The 20,996-nt window shown below is 39.0% G+C and overlaps 1 protein-coding gene across 3 annotated transcripts in view; it reads left to right on the forward strand.

Moving 5' to 3' along the window:
* OSBPL1A (oxysterol binding protein like 1A) overlaps positions 1-20,996 on the forward strand; it is a 99,466-nt gene that overhangs the window by 74,205 nt on the left and 4,265 nt on the right. For all 3 annotated transcript variants that reach the window (XM_060243896.1, XM_060243897.1, XM_060243898.1), the window contains 10 exons: positions 2,629-2,704; positions 6,135-6,269; positions 6,609-6,706; positions 7,673-7,855; positions 8,263-8,370; positions 9,729-9,818; positions 10,114-10,240; positions 13,085-13,201; positions 16,937-17,060; positions 18,545-18,635. In XM_060243896.1, coding sequence (XP_060099879.1) covers positions 2,629-2,704; positions 6,135-6,269; positions 6,609-6,706; positions 7,673-7,855; positions 8,263-8,370; positions 9,729-9,818; positions 10,114-10,240; positions 13,085-13,201; positions 16,937-17,060; positions 18,545-18,635 — 1,149 coding nt within the window. The remainder of the gene's footprint in view (positions 1-2,628; positions 2,705-6,134; positions 6,270-6,608; positions 6,707-7,672; positions 7,856-8,262; positions 8,371-9,728; positions 9,819-10,113; positions 10,241-13,084; positions 13,202-16,936; positions 17,061-18,544; positions 18,636-20,996) is intronic.

A 20,996-nucleotide genomic window follows, 5' to 3' on the forward strand; every position in this document is an offset into this window, starting at 1 on the left:
TCCAGTTAAAAGGATTAGATAAGAAGTGATGTGAAAATGTGAAGCATCCTTGAAGAGGTGCTCCCAGAAAAAGTACTGACCTTGATAAACCAATGGTCTGACTATTTATAAGGCAGCTTCATGGGTTCAAGTCCTATAAATTAGAAAAATCTCATGGAACTGGTTCAGCTATGCACACTGTTTTTATGTCTTTATTTTACTTTATTTACAGCATTAACGGTACAATCCTAAATAGAGTTACTCTAGTCCAAGCCAAGTTCAATGGGTTTAGACTGGAGTAACTCTTTTTAGGATTGCACTGTTATATTCCAATGTTCTCTACAATGAGGACTCTTAAGTGGCTTCCATTACTGTACTCTATTTTATCCTTACAACACTGTGAGGTAGGTTAAGCTGATTGTATGTGACTGGCCCAAGGTCACCCAACAAGTTTGCAGAATTGAGTGGGGATTGAATCTGGGTCTCCCAGATCCTAATCCAGCACTTTAACCTCTATAACATACTTACTCTTGTTGTACTCATGTTGGTGCAACTTGGCAACAATAAATGAGTAACAAAAAAATCTGTATTCTCCAATATATGGTAGGGTTTTAAGTACTGGATTAACTGGGATTCCCTAGGGCCAATAAACCAATTATACTTGGAATAGATATATATGCAAAACCATACAGCTTGCAGTTCTGTCCATACGTTTTAGAGTAAACTTCTCATATTGTTTTATAAAGCATTGTTTGTGTTATTGGCTATTCAGTGGCTTTACGTTGGCTTGACATGGAAGCCTTGTTGTATTTATCCAGTACCACTTGTATAAAGTACATCTTAATTCCCACTATATCAAATATTTTTGATTGGCTTTCTTGTTTCATTTTATTCCCACAATTACCTGTTGGACAAGTAAAAGTAATTTGCCTGAATCCACCTGACATTCTTGATCGGTAAAAGAGAATTTAACCCAGGACAACATGCTCAGACTTGTGACTGAAAATCATTTTATTGACCTGTGTGGTGGTGGTGTTTTTTAAAGTGTGCCTCTGTAACAACTGTATCTTGAGAAAATAAACAGATTCTAGGTTATTGAGATGTAGGCTGTGTAGAGATGATAGATGATCAGAGGGTTGAAGATAATAACATTGCCCATGGCATGCATGTTCATTTCTTTCTGTTCCATTATGGACTTCAGCTGTTTTTGCAGGTTTCTGTGCTTCAAGCAGTAATTTCATAAGTTGCTTCCAGGGACTTGGCTAGTACTGCTACAATACCTATCTGCCTTCTGATATGACTAATGTGGGAACCCATGAGATAGTGCTCATCAAGTCAAAGTCTCCTCTTCTAGTTTTTAAAACTGGTTTTAGAGCTTTCATTTGTTTAAAAAGGGTGTGGAAGATGAAAAGCTAAACATGGTGGGAGGAACTTATAAGGATAACTCTTCCCTCTCGATGTCGTTTCCCGTTCAATAACATTTTTTCCTTGGGTGTGGAATTGAGTAGAGCAACAGCTACTTGTGATTCAGTCTCGTCAGTTTCATCATTCCACTGTGTTAGATATGACAAACAGTAGTAATTGCACAGGCAAGTATTTAAGAGACTCCTTCCTCCTACTCTAAAGAAAGGCTTTCCATTACACTTGTATAGCTGTCAAGCTACTAGCATGAAAAAGGCAGTCACTCCCATTGCTCTTCAGAAATTAAAATTCTGCATTTTTCTTGCATTGACTGTTTAAAATATTGCTCTAAATTGTTTTTTGCTTGGCCATAGCATTGGGGGAGGGGCCCTTAATTACGTACTTCATAAGATAATGTAACTTGCCTTTATTACAGTGATGACAAATGATCAGTTTTTAAAAATGAACCTCCCTCTCCCAGTCAGTGTTTATACAAATTTTAGAATAGGCCTTCCTTCGCAAAACCAAAACCTATCTTGAGAAGGTCAGCCCAACCATCTACTCACCTTAGTCTCCTTTTTGTTGCCCTGACCTAGATAGCCCAGGTTAGCCTAATCTCGGAAGGTAAGCAGGGTCAGCCTTGGCTACTATTTGGATGGGCAATCTCCATGGAATACCAGGGCTGTGATGCAGAGTCAGGAAATGGCAAACCTCTGAAATGTCCCTTGCCTTAAAAGACAAGTCTAACTTGCCACCTAGTGATGCATAAAGCTAACAGAACTAGTACTTTATGCTGCCAGACAATCTTAGGATCTCCTGGCTATACTACTCATGCTGCCATATGAGAATTATTAATTATTATTGCCATGTGTGATAGTGCTCCTGGTAAAATGTAGTTTCTGGAATTTACCAGTGAACAAAGCTGAAGTTTCTCTGACTCTATTGGTCAGCAAATTTTAAAGATTTGGAACAAGGTATATTAGTGTAGCTTGTGGATTCAAACAAACAATTTCCCAGGAGCATTGTGGCCTATGAATATGAAGGAGAAGTATGGTTGGCTGTTAGAGTAGCCATGTGGGTAGAATTTTGTTCCTAGTTCAGCTCTGTTGGTGTATGAAATTCTACAAATCATTTAAAAATCTGGAAACATTATTCAGAACTCATGAGTCCCCTTGTTTTTTTTGTTTTTTGTTTTATTCAGAACTAATGTACTTTTGTCTTTTTCACTTCCCCTACCTACCAATCTAGGACAAGCTTGCCCTCTCCAATGTTTTCAAGAAATGATTTCAGTATTTGGAGCATCTTAAGAAAGTGCATTGGAATGGTAGGTGACTCGTGGCTTGTGATAAAGATCTGTATACAATCTGTCTTTTAAATTTGTTGCATGATGTGATGTGGCTGGTTCTGTTTAACATTGAAGGCTGGAACTGATGAATATGTAAGAGTCTCTGAAAGTAAAGGGTATGTGTGTTGTGCTGAACAAAGCATTGTGAAATCCTTTCATTTTCTATGAATCACTTAGAAATCTGTGTAGGTCACTGGCATCTCATTTGGGAACTTGATTTTGTTCGCTGAAGAAAGTGTGACTAATAAAGGAAAGGTTTTCTCCCCCCTCCTCCAGATTCTCTTGAAAAAATTTTAAGCAAAGTACAGAAGAAGTCTTAGTAAGAAAATCTAGGCTAAGGTGTGGCAAAGTTCTTCTCCCTTTTTTGCACCTCTGTCAGGAAGACATTCTATAGCAGAAAATTAGGCATGACCCCAGTTCCTGCTATGTATAGAAAGACATCTAAAAGTGAAACTAGGCCATATAGATTGAAATCATAGACCATTTTCTTGGGTATTGAGTCATTGCCACATGAAGCTAGTGATACCAGCTTTTATGTCACGTTCCGCTTTCAGTGAGTTCTATCAATCTACAGTAAGATTATACTAGAACTTATTCTGTAGTCCAAAGCAAGACATGGATGTGCATTAATAAATGATTGTGCTGCAGTGCTGTAACTAAGGAGCATTTGCAGACCTTTCCACCACCACTTCGTCTTCAAGTTCTCATATGAATCCCAAAGGTTAACTTCATTTGAGCATCAGTAAATTTTATTTTTGAAACATTAAAAGAGTATCAGTGGCTCATAATGGATGACAGTGACTAAGAGCATGAGCTGTAAACTGGAAATCCCAATTTGAATATCCACAAGCGGATGTGCAGGGTGGGGGGAGTGTCCCATTTCCCCCTCCCTCACTATTTTTTCTTTCACTTCCCTGACTACCTTTATTTGTCTTCATCGTCCCCTCCTTCTTTTCTTTCTGGAAACTCCTCTTTGAGAAAACTGTGCAGCACTTGCTGCAAGGACAGGCCCATCTGTGAGTAGGGAGCCTGCAAGGACTTGCAGGGGGCATCTCATTCTCCCCTCTGTGACCTTCTCCACCCTATTTCTCCTTTCTCTCTCTTGACAGCCCCCATATTCTCACATTTCTTAGCTTCCTTTCCTTCCCATCCACCAAGGAACCTATCTTCTGTCTGTCTCCTATCTTCAGATATATTTATTTTTTATTTACTAATTTAATCCCACCTTTCTCCACAGGGGGACCCAAAACATCTTACATTGTTCTCCTCTTTTCCATTTTATCCTCCCCAAACCCTGTGAGATAGATTGAGAGGGTGAGCTTCTATAGCAGAATGGGGAGTCAAAGATGGATATCCCAGATATTAGTCCAGCACTGATTGCTATACCACACAGGCTTTCATGTGATGGCTGCTGTGGAGCAGCAGCAGGCTGCTGGGCTGGGTCATATTAATATGAAAGTCATATTATGGCAAATTGCCTGGTGGTTGCTGCTGGGCCTCGCTGCAACAAGTCCTTACTCAAAGGCCAAAACAGCCCTGGAAAGGGTTCTGCCTGCTCTCCCTGGCTTTTACTTACAGAAGCCAAGCTTGAAGGCTGGCAGTAATGTTGTGATTGCCTAGCAATGGCCACTGAGCATATTTGTTGCTTAAAGCTTCATACTGGCAGCAGCTTTGCAGGGTTTCAGGCAGAGGTATTTCTCATCCCTTCTGCCTGATCCTTTTAACTGGGAATGCCAGGGTTTGAACCTGGTATCTTATGCACACCATGTAGATGTTCTACCACTGATCCACAGCCTCTCCCCAGTTTCTTTGAGTCTTCCTTTAAAATTCCTACTAAAATTACATATTTGTGTGTTTATTTTTATGTTGCTTCTAGGTCAATAAATGCTCAAGGCAACTTATAAATGAAAATAACAATAAAATAAATTGCTGTAAACGCCAATAGTGACTATAACCAGTGTAGATAAAAACCTAGGGAATAATGCATACATCCTACTCAGGCATTCTGAAATGAGTTCTCAACAGACACAAATAGGCCTGTAATGAAGAAGCTCAATGAAGCTTCTAGAAAAGGTAGTTCTATGGAATAGGGCTAATTACAAAATAAATAAATAAATAAAATCTCTTTGCATGGGCCCCAGGTAAATTCACCCATGCAAGTTTCTGTAAAAGATTATTTTAGCAGTCCTTCATGTTTGTTGGATCAAAGCTATCCAGGGCTTTAAAGTAAAAACCAGGCACTTTGACAAGCCCAGAAGCCTATTAGAAGACTGCTTGGTTGGTATGATAATGCCTTCACATTCATTTTGACAAACCCTGGTTAGAATTCAGGCTCCCATTCACTGAACCAGTTGACATTGTTAGATTGTGTAAATTGCATTACAGTAGTCAAATCTGGATGCTACCAAGACGTGGGGACAGAAGCCAAGTCTGCTTCCTGTAGGAACAGCCACAGCTAAGCACCCCTGCGTTTGTTTATTCAGGGACATAAACCAATCCAGATGCATGCCCAGACTTGAAACCAGCTCTTTGAGAGGGATTGCAGCCCTATCCAAAAAAGGTCGTGTGCCTTTTGCTTTGTTAGCTGCATACCTAATCAACCACACTTTCGTATACATTATTCTTCCATATTATCCCTTCGTATGGTACCTTGTTCTATCCTTATATTATCTTTGTTCTTAGTACTTTTGAATCGACCTAATTAATTATGAATATATGCAAAGCACATACCATTAAAAATGAGGATATTTTCAATACATTCCATATAAAGAACCAACAGACTATGAACTGTCACTGTAAGATAAATGGATGATGGCCAAACTTTGCTTTGATTCTAGAGTAACCTGTGTCTTACTAATGTTAAGTTTTTAAAAAAGAAAATTATTACACATTTATCCCAGCCTTTCTCCAAGGAGCACAATGTTTTCTATTTTCACACACTATCCCCATTTTATTCTCGAAAAGGGTTGTGAGGAGAGGTGGGAGCTTTGTGTGTGTGTGGCTTTGGCTGGTGTGTGTGGCTGTGTGTGTGTGTGTGTGTGTATATATATATATATATATATATAAAAATTTTGCCACTGTGTGACACAGAGTGTTGGACTGGATGGGCCATTGGCCTGATCTAACATAGCTTCTCTTATGTTCTTATGGTCCAGGGTCAGCTGTCAGCTGCCTGGCTGAGTGGGGATTTGCACTTGCATCACCTCCAGAGTTTTAGTGATTGCACTATACTCGCTTTTGTTTAAGTTTAGGGGGAGGCGTAGATTTAAACAGTATTTTGGTTTTCTTCATATCACCACTGTTCTACTCCCAGTAGACTTAGCTTTATTGTATGGCAGAGACTAACAAGTCACAATCTTGTTAACGCACCACAGTGTATAAATGTTAACTTCTTTTAAAATTCTCCTAGGAGCTGTCCAAGATCACTATGCCGGTCATTTTTAATGAGCCACTGAGTTTCCTTCAGCGACTGACAGAATATATGGAGCATACATATTTAATTCACAAAGCCAGCTCTTTTTCTGATCCAATTGAACGAATGCAGGTAATCTATGCTAAAGAGTATGTGATAACCTAAGAGCATAAAACTGTTTACTGTATGTGGACAAGTGTGCTTATTTCTGTAGCTTCTAGGATACTCTTGTGAATCTCAGCCAAAATGTTTTGCTAAAAATAAAATTAATTTATGTTGTGGTAAGTAATATTGAAGCTTTAAGTAGTAGCAAATGTAGCACTTCTATCCTTTGTAAATGGTTATACATGCTGCACTATACAAATGTATATCTGCTCCATGCATGTGTAATGCTTCAGAAGATACTGACTAAATATTAAACTCTTCTATTTTAAGCTAGTATAATATGCATGTAAATAACTTTTTCAACAGTGTGTAGCTGCCTTTGCTGTCTCTGCTGTTGCATCTCAGTGGGAACGTACTGGAAAGCCATTCAACCCATTACTTGGAGAGACGTATGAACTCATTAGGTAATAAACCTTTAATGCCTTTTATAATATAGTGGGTTCTAAGCATTGAAGAGAGGTAATGGTAATGAATAACAGCTCTTTATTTGATATAGCATGATGGATGGCTGCACTGTAAAGACTGAAGAACAGGGCCAACAGGCCAACTATATACAACTCAAGAGTTTCTGCACAAGCACGTTATTGGGTCATTCAAACCGATGGGGGCTTGTAATTGGTGTAGGGCAGCAAGGATGTGGATCCTGCTGCCCATTGTTCCTAAGTCCCCAAGCTCCACTCATATGGCTTTAATGAGCCAGGCAGGAACACCCAATTCAGTCCTCTATTGAGTCCACATACACAACACCTTTACTGACTGATTTAGTGACCTATACAAATATCTCTGGTTGAACATGTACCAGGTAGGAAAAACTAGCCATAATTTATTGTATTAATTCCAAAAATGAAAGGGTCTTAGTGTCTAAGTCAATAGATAGAAAAACCGCTAAGTAACAATTTTTCACACTCTTATTAAATAACAAATTTTGTATATATTCAGACTTCTTATACATTTACAAATAATTCACATAATGAATTCAGTATTAAACCAGTTTCCACACACGTCAACATATTTATAAAGCAAACTGCTATCCCTGTAATAAATCAAGTCCATATTAAACACAATGAAATGTCCTACATTTCTCCAGAGGGAAAAGGATCAGGAAATCCGTTCAGCCTTCACCAGACATCTATTCTAGATATTCAAGACATTTCAACTTTATTCTTCAGTTTTCAGGCTGTAAAGTGGAACCCGATTTCACAAAATTTTACACCCAGACACAGCATTGCTAGCTGTACATCCTCTTGAATATTTATGCAGTAATTTGAGATTTGTTCAAGAAAATTATTCCTATATTGTACAAAACTTATATTGCATATTATCTCTCTATCCTTTTAAATCACTGCACCATTTTTTTTTTCTCTGTTTAGAGAAGATCTTGGATTTAGACTCATCTCGGAACAAGTTAGTCATCACCCACCCGTCAGTGCTTTTTATGCTGAAGGACTGAATAATGACTTTGTGTTTCATGGTTCCATTTATCCAAAACTCAAATTCTGGGGGAAGAGTGTTGAAGCAGAGCCCAAGGGAATAATAACTCTGAAACTTCTTGAGTAAGTTGGTCAGGCATTTCAATATGTTTTGGCTGTTCTAGTATATTTTGACTATGTATTAGTGGTATTTGTCTATGCAGGCTGTATAAAGTAACCATGATAAAAACTAGCTGACTTCCTCACCTGGCCCCATCAAAAATATCACAGTTTTGTCAACACATGAGTGCATTGGAGTTGCTGTGTTAAGAAGTACTTAAAAATCATTTCTTTTTGTTTCTCTTTGGTCTCCATGGCTGGAGCATTCTGTGCCCCTTGATTATTTGCCAGTGGCAGAGAATGAAAAAACAGCTGGGATCTTTTTGTCTTTCCCAAAAACAACATTCTTTCTATTATAGTCATTTGTGAATGGTTTTCTCAATGTGCAAATTGAAACATCTGGTATTGATAGTTTTCTTCTTTGCCTTCAGACACAATGAAGCATATACATGGACAAATCCTACTTGCTGTGTGCATAACATCATTGTTGGCAAGCTGTGGATTGAGCAATATGGAAATATGGAAATAACCAATCACAAGTAAGTTCCTTCTTTTTTCTGTGAAAGCAGAGCACACACTGCCTATAGCACACATACTAAGTGGGTACTCTAATGTAACAAGTAAAATGTTCCTTTAGAAGGATTTGGCATCTGCAGGAAACATAAACAGTGCTAATTTGTCATTCATGCCAATGCAAAATGTGACTGGAAAGTGCAGACAGCTGTGTTGTCTGCTTTTCTTATCCAGGACCTTAACTTTGAGAATACCTGACCTCCTGCTGCTTTACCCTGTTTATCTTGGCCTGTATTCTTTAGCTCTTTTTAAAAGATCCTCTTTGGTAGGAAATCTCAAAAAATGTGCTGTGAAGGCTCACAGTTTAGCACCTGCCTATTACAAAGGGAAAGCCCTCTAGGACAGGGGTGGCCAACGGTAGCTCTCCAGATGTTTTTTGTCTACAATGCCCATCCGCCCCAACCATTGGCCATGCTGGCTGGGGCTGATGAGAGTTGTAGGCAAAAAAAACATCTGGAGAGCTACCGTTGGCCACCCCTGCTCTAGGAAGTGGTTCTCAGATTACTATGAAATATTATTTGTACTAAGATTAAAACAATTAGTGTTAATGTAAAATAACAGGCACTCTGGTATGTTGGACAAAACTAATAGCCTTAATGAAACTCTGATTATTGTATTTTTCCTCTCCAAGTATATGATAAATTATTTTCGGTCCCTTGGTTGTTCTTTTAATGTTGGACAGTGGCATACGGAAGTTTACATAATTAAGCTTCAGAACTGATATTTCTGATAGGGCTTCTGAGAGAGATTTTTTAAAATTCTTTTGACATAATTACTTTTGCACAGAAAATCTGTGACAAAGGGGGAAAACCTAGATTCTTTTGATCTGTTTGCTTGAAAAACAGTTGAGAAATGGAAAATTTCATTCCTGTAAGTTAAACCGCTCCCATATTCCCTTAGTGGAGACTTCTACTATGAGGCAAAGGTTGCTTCTAGCAACATAGACAGAGCATTTGGGGTGGAGCTGGGGTAGAGAGAAGGCCATCTGGCAGAACAGCAGCTATTTGCTTTCTTGTTAGATGATCCCTTGAACTTCAATACAGCTCTTTGAACAAACTGGGGCAAATGGGGTGGGGAATTAGAGGCATTCAAAATAGTTGCCAGTCCTTGTCAGTGGGGATAGCAGACAGGATTGTCACAGGAGGTGAAGTCCTCTGGCCGACCAAAAATTGACTGTTGACATCCTGTCCCCCAGAACACAGAGGCATTGCATCTATTTTGCTGCTGAAGAGGTTAGAACTTGATTTCTGCGACTGAACCAAACATTGGAAGAAAAACTTGCACTGCAAGAGATTTAAGCTGAACCATAATGCTTCTTCCACAGGACTGGTGACAAGTGTATATTAAATTTCAAACCATGTGGTCTTTTTGGGAAGGAATTGCACAAAGTTGAAGGCTACATTCAGGACAAAAGGTAAAAGCTCCTTTCTGCTGTTTCTGATGTGAATGTATACAAGGGAAGAAGCAGGACTTTGGGGCTGTGGCTCAGTGATGGAGGGCATACTTTGCAATGAAGAAGGTTCCAAGTTCAATTCCTGACACTGAGAGCAGTTACCAGTGTAGACAGCGGCAAATTTGATAGATGCAGGGCAGCTTGATGTATGCTGAACTCCAAGTGCTAATTGTTTTTCAATACATTTAAATTCTGTGTGAAACTGAATGCTAGAATAAGTTAGATTTCCTCCCCCCTAAAATTTCTTTTCTAACAGCAAAAAGAAACTATGTGCACTCTATGGGAAATGGACTGATTGCTTGTACAGTGTTGACCCTGCTACATTTGAAGCTTACAAAAAAAATGACAAGAAAAACACAGAAGATAAGAAAAACAATAAACAGGTATTGTGCTAAAAGATGGTAGAGCTGTAGCATTCTATTTTGTAGATGTCTTTTTTCTTCTACTATTTTATTTATTTTTCAGAAATCTTGACAATTTGGGGCGTTAATAGAGTTAAGAAGAAAGGGAGAGTACACAACAGCAGCAGCAGAGCCACAAAAAAATAGCTGCTTTTCTGCACCCACCGCTCAGCTCTTTTTCGGGCTGTCTTGTGCAGTCCCTTTTACTGGGACATTTTTAAAGAGACTGCAGAAGAAAGCCTGAAAATCAGCTGAGCCGGCAGGGAGCAGTCTCTCCACTGCTCGGTTGTTTTGGACTTTCTTCTGCAGTCTCTTTAAATGCAACCCATTTAAAGGAACTGCCCAAGACTGCCTGAATCAGCTGAGTGGCTGTAATAGGCATTTCCTTGGCTCAGCTGATTTTTTGGGCTCTCTTCTGCAGTCTCTATAAATGTGCCTTGGCTCGGGTAAATCCAAATGCTTTCTCCTATGCTTGGCAGATTCCCAAATATTACTCTAATTTCTGCAAGATTTGAAAGCACTTTTATCACCTTAGGTTTTCCCCAGTGGCCCCCCCCCCTAGAGGTTTCATAGTTTTAGTTCCCAGTATTTGTGTTGAAATAGGCACATCTTATACCTCTATGAAATGTACCTTCAGTAATTCCTCTAGTAGTCAAAGTTTTTACATGGGCAGTTTGTCCTTTCCCTTCCAACAGCATAAATGGGAGACATTGACTGTCCTTTAAAAGTGCGCTGCATTATTTTCTGCAAGACTGGGGCATTCTTCAGACTATCAAGAGACCATGAGTTGATCAGCATGATCACAAAAAGGAACATACCTTTAAAAGACTTAATGAAATCATAAAAAGATTTTTAAAATGCTTTTGCCTAAAGCGCAAGGTAGAACCCAGACAAACTTTAGAATTTCCCCTTAATTTCAGTGGGAAAAATTTAAACACATTTGAGATCAATATTCTTAATTTGGGCAGGATTATGCACTTAATGGGTTATACCAATTCTTCTGCCGTTTTATTTTATAACTTCAGAATATGTGTTCCTTCTGAATGTCATAGTAGTGATTCACGTGATTGGTACTTCCGGTTTAACTTTTTGTGTTTGAGAGGGTAACTGTGAAGAGCCCAGTGGAGAAGGTGATGAGGAAGGAAAAACATCATATATAGTTATCTGATTTGTGTTATCTGGCTATACAGATGGTTGCTATTGTTTTAGATCCAAACACACAACATGAATACTTTCAAAGTCAAACTTTTTTTTTAATTTGGGGATATCTGCTCAGCATACATGAAGGAAACTGGAATAGGATATTAGCAGCTCTTCTTTAACAGCAGTAGTTTGAAACTCAAGCTTTATCTGGACATTTTTGAAAGTCTTTTTTTTTACTGTCTTCTTTCTTGTCAATGTAGAAACTGGTGTTTTTGTCCTACACTACAATTTGATTTTATTACTCAGAGTTTTGAACTTTTTTGTATTGCTACTTTTTGAAGTGAAAATTTCAATTTTGTAAACCTATTAGTCCAAAGAAGAAAATATTGGATTTCTATCCCACCCTATACTCTGAAAGAGCCCCATGGCACAGAGTGTTAAAACTGCAGTACTGCAGTCCTAAGCTCTGCTCATGACCTGAGTTCGATCCCCGGTGGAAGCTGGGTTTTCAGGTAACCAGCTCAGTCTTTCAGGTAACCGACTCAGTCTTCCATCCTTCCGAGGTCTGTAAAATGAGTACACAGCTTGCTGGAGGGAAAGCGTAGATGACTGGGGAAGGCAATGGCAAACTACCCCGTAAAATGTCTGCCGTGAAAATATTGTGAAAGCAACATCACCCCAGAGTCGGAAACGACTGATGCTTGCACAGGGGACCTTTCCTTTTTCCTATATTCTGAATCTCAGAGTCTCAGAGCAGTCACAATCTCTTCTACCTTCCTCCCTCCCCCACAACAGACACCCTGTAACATAGGTGGGGCTGAGAGAGCTTTTTACAGCAGCTGCCCTTTCAAGGACAACTCCTGTGAAAGCTATGGCTGACCCAAGGCCATTGCAGGTGCAAGTGGAGGAGTGGGGAATCAAACCCGGTTCTCCCAGATAAAAGTCCACTGCACCAAACTGGCTCTCTTGTCAGTGGGGCTGTAGAAGAGTAAGTATAACAGAAATAAATACTTTGGAACACTGTTTAGTATTATCCTTGTTCAATATTTCTGTTTTAGAATATTTTCCTTTGTTTTGAGAATATATGAAGCAGCGAATTTATTGTTATTTCTCAGAAGTTTAGAATGACATCCTATCTGAATTTACTTACTATTTAAAAATTACTAATTTACGCAGCAAACTGCTTTTCAGATTTTTTTTTGCTTAGAGAAGTCCAGCTTAATATCTTTCAAAGGCTGGCTATGAGTATTTTGGCTCATGTCTGCCACAGTATTTCTACAGAAGGAAGGGTTTCTTTCTGCTAAGGGGAGCCAGTGAAAAAGTAGAAATTCTTCTCTCTAGAACATTGGTGGATCCAACCCTTCATCTGTTTACTGTATACTTGACATTTTAAGGACATGAGTTTTTATGAAGTATATCTTTTTCCATATGTTGGCGTTTATTTTATTTTATTTATATCCTGCCCTCCCGGCCAAGGAAGACTTAGGGCGGCTTACAGGGCCAACTGGCATCAATTAAAACAATAAAACCATAAAAACAGTTCTTACAATAAAATATTATAAAGTGTTATGTCCATGATGGCACAATGCAGCAGTTGTCTTCATATCTAAAACATGTTAAATATCTTCGTATTTGAAACAAGTTCCTTATTAAATGCATGGTTATAGTCTATGTTTCTTGTAGATGGGTGGTTCAGATGAACCAGAGGAGGTACCTTTGCCAGATTCTGAAACAGTGTGTGTTATTCCTGGAAGTGTTTTGTTATGGAGGATAGCTCCAAGGCCAGCAAACTCAGCACAGGTAAGAAAGAGCCACGTTGAAAAGAGACTCTGTTTTGTACATTCGTTGGTTTGCTTATAAAACCGAAACACATGAAAAATAGTGTATCAGAGTTTCCAGGACAGGTGCGGGGAGGAATACAAAAATCATTGCTCTAGGTCTTGTCATCAGTGTGGAAAATTTGCAACTACAATTTAGTATTAGTAATTTCATTTAAACTCCTTTCTTCTCCAGCCAGAAATCCATTACTAATGAGGTAGCTACATGTAACATGGCTGAATAACCCTCATGGAAACCTGCTGGGTAGTCCCTATAGCATCCTAGATAATAAACTTAGTTTCCTCCTTCTCTCCCATGCTTATGCAGTTTAACTTTTTAAAGATTCAGGATTCTTCAGTAATTTTAAGGTGGGTTGTGGCCTGCTGTTTCACAAAACTGCTTCTGTAGCATGTACCAAAATTAACTAAGCAGCTAAAGAATGGAATCATTCTTCTATTGCAGAAGCAGCAGCAAAAACCCAGCCTATGGCAGCTGTGCAGACAACTTCCTATGCTAGTCAGGATGATAGACAGTGTTGTTGTGGGGGGGAAATTTGATGGGGACAAAGCTATATGTCACTTTGAGTCCCCATTGGAGAGAAGAGAGGTGTATAAATCAAATAAATTATATGTGCTTGCCTCCTAGTTAGAATTAAAAATCCTTGAATATAGAGGGTAAGAAACAGATATCCCTGCCAAGAGCACAAATGAGTTGCTATCACTGCTAATAAAGACATGCTATCATGTTGGCAGCTTGTAGGCATCCTGCAAAATTGAGATTCCAGACAATTCCCTTGTCTTTCATTTCCAGCTGAGGAGCCCCCAATCAATGACACAAATATCCATCCTCCAGTGCTCCCCTTCATGCTTTCTTATTTTTTTGAAGTCTGTTCAGCGTCCATTACTCCAGTCCTTAAAGTCTTCCTGTTGGGATTCTGTCTTTCTTTTCATTGCATTTCTCTTTGAAAATTTAGCATTGGAAGCAAATGTCTAAAGAATGCCCCTTCTTTGTTCTCCAATGCCACTATCATGAAAACTAGAAGTGTTCCAAGTAAAATTGCTGAGTTGGAATGTTTAGTGTTGGGGGGAAACATAGACATTGTGGGAATTTCAGAAACTTGGTGGAATGCAGAGGATCAGTGGGACACGATGATTCCTGGATATAAGTTATATCGGAAGGATAGGGAGGGAAGGGTTGGAGCAGTGACCATAACCGCATGAGAGCAGTGACCTTAACATTGATTTCACCATTTGTATAACAGGGAGTTGCCCCAAAAGACCAGCACAACCACATTTAACTTTAAAAGGGGTAAATTCTCTGAGATTAGACATGTGAAGAGGAAACTGAAAAGAAAGTTAAATACAGTCAGAATCCTTGGGAAAGCTTGGAGGCTATTTAAAACTACAATCTAGAAGCTCAGATAAAATATATACCACAAGTTAGGAAAGGCACAAACAGGTATAAGAAAAGGCCTGCATGGTTAACAAATAAAGTAATGGAAGCTGTAAGAGGTAAGAAGGATTCTTTTAAGCGGTGGAAAGCTAGTCCAAGTGAGATTAATAAAAGGGAACACAGGCTGTGGCAAATCAAATGCAAGACTGTGATCAGGCAGGCAAAAAGGGACTATGAGGAGCATATTGCAAAAAACATAAAGACCAACAATAAAAATTTCTTCAAATATATTAGAAGCAGGAAACCAGCCAGGGAGGCAGTGGGGCCCTTGGATGACCAAGGGGTCAAAGGATTACTGAAGGAGGCTAGGGATATGGCTGAGAAGCTGGATGCATTTTTTGCCTCAGTCTTCACTGTGGAAGATGAGAAGTGTTTGCCCGCTCCAGAACCACTAATTTTGGAAGGGATGTTGAAAGATCTGAGTCAAACTGAGGTGACAAGAGAGGAGGTCCTACAACTGATTGACAAATTAAAAACTAATAAGTCACCAGGTCCAGATGGCATACATCCAAGAGTTCTGAAAGAACCCAAAGTTGAACTTGTGGATCTCCTGACAAAAATATGTAATCTTTCATTAAAATCTGCCTCCGTTCCTGAGGACTGGAAGGTAGCAAATGTCACCTCCATCTTTAAAAAGGGTTCCAGAGGAGATCCAGGAAATTACAGGCCAGTCAGTCTGACTTCAATACCGGGAAAGTTGGTAGAAACCATTATCAAGGACAGAATGAGTAGGCACATTGATGAACACAAGTTATTGAGGAATACTCAGCATGGGTTCTGTAAGGGAAGATCTTGCCTCACTAACCTTACAGTTCTTTGAGGGGGTGAACAAACATGTGGACAAAGGGGACCCAATAGATGTTGTTTAGCTTGACTTCCAGTAAGCTTTTGATAAAGTTCCTCATCAAAGGCTCCTTATTAAGCTCAGGAGTTATGGAGTAAAAGGACAGGTCCTCTTGTGGATCAAAAACTGGCTAATTAATAGGAAGCAGAGAGTGAGTATAAATGGGCAGTCTTCGCAGTGAAGGGCGATAAGCAGTGGGGTGCCGCAGGGCTCAGTACTGGGTCCCATGCTCTTCAACTTGTTCATTAATATTTGGAGTTGGGAGTAAGCAGTGAAGTGGCCAAGTTTGCAGATGACACTAAATTGTTAAGGGTGGTGAGAACCAGAGAGGATTGTGAGGCACTCCAAAGGGATCTGTTGAGGCTGGGTGAGTGGGTGTCAGCAGATGAGGTTCAGTGTGGCCAAGTGCAAAGTAATGCACATTGGGGCCAAGAATCCCAGCTACAAATACAAGTTGATGGAGTGTGAACTAGCAGAGACTGACCAAGAGAGGGGATCGTGGTAGATAACTCACTGAAAATGTCAAGACAGTGTGCAGTTACAATAAAAAAGGCCAACTCCCTGCTGGAAATTATTAGGAAGGGAATTGAAAACAAATCAGCCAGTATCATAATGCCCCTGTATAAATCGATGGTGCTGTCTCATTTGGAATACTGTGTACAATTTTGGTCACTGCACCTCAAAAAGAATATTATAGCATTGGAAAAAGTGCAGAAAAGGGCAACTAGAATGATTAAAGATTTGGAACACTTTCCGTACGAAGAAAGGTTAAAATACTTGGGGCTCTTTGGGTTGGAGAAATGTCAACTACGGGGTGACATGGTAGAGGTTTACAAGATTATGCATGGGATGGAGAAAGTAGAGAAAGAAGTACTTTTATCCCTTTCTCACAATACAAGAACTCATGGGCATTCAATGAAATTGCTGAGCAGTCAGGTTAAAACAGATAAAAGTAAGTACTTCTTCACCCAAAGGGTGATTAACATGTGGAATTCACTGCCACAGGAGGTGGTGGTGGCTACAAGCATAGCCAGCTTCAAGAGGGGATTCCATTCAAGAGGTCCATCAGTGGCTATTAGCCACAGTATATTACTGGAACTGTCTGGGGCAGTGATGCTCTGTATTCTTGGTGCTTGGAGGAGGGGGCAAAGTGGAAGGGCTTCTAGACCCACTTTTGAACCTCCTGATGGCACAGGGGTGTGTTTTTTTGGCCACTGTGTGACACAGAGTGTTGGACTGGATGGGCCATTGGCCTGATCCAACATGGCTTCTCTTATGTTCTTTGAATAAAAAATCCCCAAAACTGATCCCCAAGGAATTGGTTATTTCTTATGAGTATAAATACCTACTAATGGTTGACACTCCACAATAAAACAATAGAACATTTGTAAAACATTAATTTGCTTTATTCATTTTTGTAGATGTACAACTTCACTACCTTTGCAATGGCTTTGAATGAACTGGACAAGGAAATGGAAAGTGTTATTCCTAAAACTGACTGCAGATTACGACCAGATATAAGAGCAATGGAAAATGGTGAAATAGGTAACTCATAAATTCTAGTGTAAAATGCATGTATATACAATAATGATGGTAAAAATATCTCTAGCCAAATGTTGCATTTTACAGGACATATCTCCATGTATAGGTGCATTTTGTAAAGCTTTTACAAAGTCTTTATAAAGGAGTGCCTGCTTTTGTGAAATATACATTTCCTGTGGCTAATTCAAAAACACTTGGAACCTTATTTTCCTGTTGTCTTTAATGTGTTATGCTTGTTCTTGCATGAATGAGGATGCTATCATGCTTACTGTGTGTGTTTCAGTTTGTTTGTTGTTTTTTCTCATGATGAGCTTGCCTTCACAAATGGATTGTTTGAATAAGTTTGGTGGAAGTGCTGCCTAATTGGGCTGCACCTATCCAATAAAACTGTATGGCCACAAGAGACAAAAGCAGAAAGACTACTCTAAAATTGCAGGAGCAAAATATGTGAAAAATATTGCAAACCATGAAAAACCTTAGTTTTATGCACCTGTTTTACAGGTTTGCTGTTGTATAATAGTAAATGTTGATTGTGTGTGTCCAAAGGCCATTACAAAGTTGGCCTAAATAAAACATAGATAAAAGGAAGAATAAAAACAGTAATCAAGATAATATGCCACACAATTAAAACAGAATACAGAACTAGATTTTAAGTTTCAGACACCACTTATGCAAGTATTTTGTTGGCAGCCAGAGCTTGTAGGAATGCTTGTATGTCATGTAGTCAGTTTGGCGAAGTTGGCCACCAGAAATTTATATCTGGGTTCCCAGTACAGAAGACAATGCAGCATGTAGTATGAAAGATCCTCAACCTCTACCATACCACAGACACGAATACACAAAGCAGCTTGTTTGTATGAGTAGCATCCTGTTAGTGTGGCAGATTGCATGGTTGGAAAGAGATGGGCTGTAAATGCTGATCTAAAACATGATAGACAAGTAATAAGTTCTGTTGTGATGAACTTTATACTATTAGTAAGGGGGAGAATTTGGAGTGTATGGTTGTATGTCCTTCTGTCAAGACATCAAAGGTATATACCCATTCACAGAGTTTGGAGCTAACCTGGGGAATCCCTGGGAATCAACTAAAAAGGAATATTGTTTAAGAATACTATTGTATCTAATGACCCAGGTACTACTGTTCTGGATAAGGGTGAGATGGGAGACTGGGGCTTTTGTCTGCTTACGCCATAAATTAATTAAAGCAACATTTACCTGACCCTTCCTGAAGGAGGGCCAAGTTCAGCAGCTGCTGTATATACTTGCCCAGCCCATCATTAAGAAGCATAAGACATATTTCATTAATTTTAGTGGAGGAATAATCTACCACTGTCTAGTTCATAAATGGAATAGAACTCGTAGGATGATTCTTATTGCAAATAAATGTGTGGCTTTAAAATGTGTGGCTACATCCGTTTCTATTGACAGCAACTCATTCTTCATTTCAGGTTATAATTTAACAGATCATTTTTTCTAACCCTTTTTAGATTTAGCTAGTGAAGAAAAGAAAAGGCTTGAAGAAAAACAAAGAACTGCCCGTAAAAACAGGTCTAAGTCAGATGAAGAATGGAAGACAAGGTCAGTGAAGTGGGGTGACGCTTTTCTGTAACAGATATTAATAAATATTCTGGGTGATCTGAATATATCAGCATCTTGTTTTAAGGTCGTGATTAGATTAACAGCTGAAGAGGATGTATAGATTTAGCTAATGAAGCTACACTCTGGCTATCAAAATCACTGAGACTGAAAAGCCTAATGTTTCGTATTTTCCATCAGAAATAAACATACTGTAATCCTCAATACTGACAAGTAGCTTAGGTTACTGTGATAAAAGTGGGAAGGAGTTCTGCTTGCTTTGGTTGTTGTTTTCCTTGCTAGAATTTGTTGTCAGGTTTTAAAAGTCAATCAGGCCTTTGATTTAGTATCTGCCCCTGATATTTAGATGAGATATTATTTTGGCGGGGAAAGGGGTACACATGCAAGCTTATAGATATATGTGTCTTTTGAAGCTGCTGCTACTTATAGTTATGAGTAAATTTGGGGAAAGAAAGGTGCTGTGTTAATAATGGTAGAGGTAGACACAAAGCACATCAATTCCTTCCAGTGTTCAGTTCATATTGTTTGATATTGAGCACATTCAAAATGCTGCCTGTTTTAATTTGTGAAGTAACTTGTGCCTGTGCAGTTTTTTGTTTCAGCAGTAATAACCATGCTTGAATACATGATTCTTCAAAACAGTACATGTGCATTGTATTTTCAAGTGTGTTCTGGGTGATGCTTTCCAGCCCACATGAACCAACTCCATTTTATTACAAACCTTTGGTGTCTGTTTGCCTGCACACACACACAACACCTTAATTATCAAACATATGAAATTTTATGTGAGTCTCAAAAAGTAGGCAGATGGTGGAAAACTGGAAGCAAGCAGATATGCACACAAACTTAACATACCTTGACATCTTCTTTTTCTTTGTGCGTTCATTACTTCATACCAAGCTATGTTCTTTTCTGTACTGTGTACCTAAGGTTGCAATCCTGTACATACTTTGAAATAAACACAGCTGATTAAAATAGGACACATAGATAGGATTGCCTCAACGGATTTTGTGTGACCACTTCATTTAAGTCAGCATAATACTGTGTGTACTTTAGAGCACACTAACTCATAGTTATATCTTCACTGTAGATACTTTTAAAACTTGGAACCATTATTTAAAGTGCCCCCTTCAGACTGAGAACTTTGACTCTATTTTGCAAAAGAAGGGACATTTTGAAATCTCACTTGTTTATGTTCCTTTGCTCCTTGTAGGGCAGTAGCCACTATAAGCTGGAAAGCATGAATCTCATATTTGCTGACAGGCATATGTGTCATCCAAACAAGAGAGCTGTACAGCACTCCCATGGCATGGTGTCATCCTTGACAGGCATTTCTATCAACAGTGTTTTTCTGGAAAAATCAGATTATTCATGGCCACCTGTTCACTTCTGAAGTTGAGGGATGGATATATGTATTTTTGTTAAACAAAGTAGAGCAAGTGGATAAAAGGAAGAAAAGTCTGTGCCAATCCCAACTTGATCTTGCTGTGCTCTACTGTTTGAAGCATTTGATTCTCAGGGAAACCCTGTTGGCTCTTCTGGTGGATACCAGAAAGAAAGTTAAGCTAGGCACAGAATGGAATAAAAATGCTGACATGAGTAAAACTAGTGTTATGTGGACACATAAGGGAGGAAGGAAACACTCTCATTATACCTCCGTGTTCCTCTTTCTAATGGTCAGTAAAATGGAGACATGATAAAAATTTGTCTGAAACTTGAGGTGGTGGGTAAGGAGTGTGGTTTCTGACAAATCCTAACTGGGATTGAGACTAACAGAAACAGCTACTAAATTGATTAAGATTTTAATGACAAATTTTCAGTATAAAGAATCTCAACTAAAAACAACCGAATTAAGATTTTTATGTGCATCTAATGACTGTGTTAAAGCATTCCGTTTTAGGCTATATTCATTCATGTTGACTTTTTGAAAGTAGCTTAGTTATTTTTTGGCAGCATTGTTGTTTTCTTCAGCCATTCATCCATTTCAACAGGATTCTGATTGCTTGCAGTCAGGAGGTTAATGCACCCAAGTAACCCTGGGCTTATTATACAAAGAATGTGATGGGCTGAGTTGCTTCTGTCTCTAAATGGCTGATGTTGGTGTCATGAGGCTCTTAGCTGTTCTTCTTGGAAACCAACCTATGTGTTTTTGTAATAAAAAACGTACTTTGAAAATACTACAATGTGAGCTGCTCTTGAGGCATTTCAGAACTTCCTTTAGGACTCTCCATTGATGCTACACAGCAAAACATTCCTTCTCCAAAACATGGAGAATTTCCACTCACACTCCTCCCTAGAAGCACCCAAAAGGAGATCCAGCTATTGAACAAAGAGATTATTGGT

Source organism: Heteronotia binoei, chromosome 7, assembly GCF_032191835.1.
Source record: "Heteronotia binoei isolate CCM8104 ecotype False Entrance Well chromosome 7, APGP_CSIRO_Hbin_v1, whole genome shotgun sequence".
In the NCBI taxonomy this organism is placed as follows: Eukaryota; Metazoa; Chordata; class Lepidosauria; order Squamata; family Gekkonidae; genus Heteronotia; species Heteronotia binoei.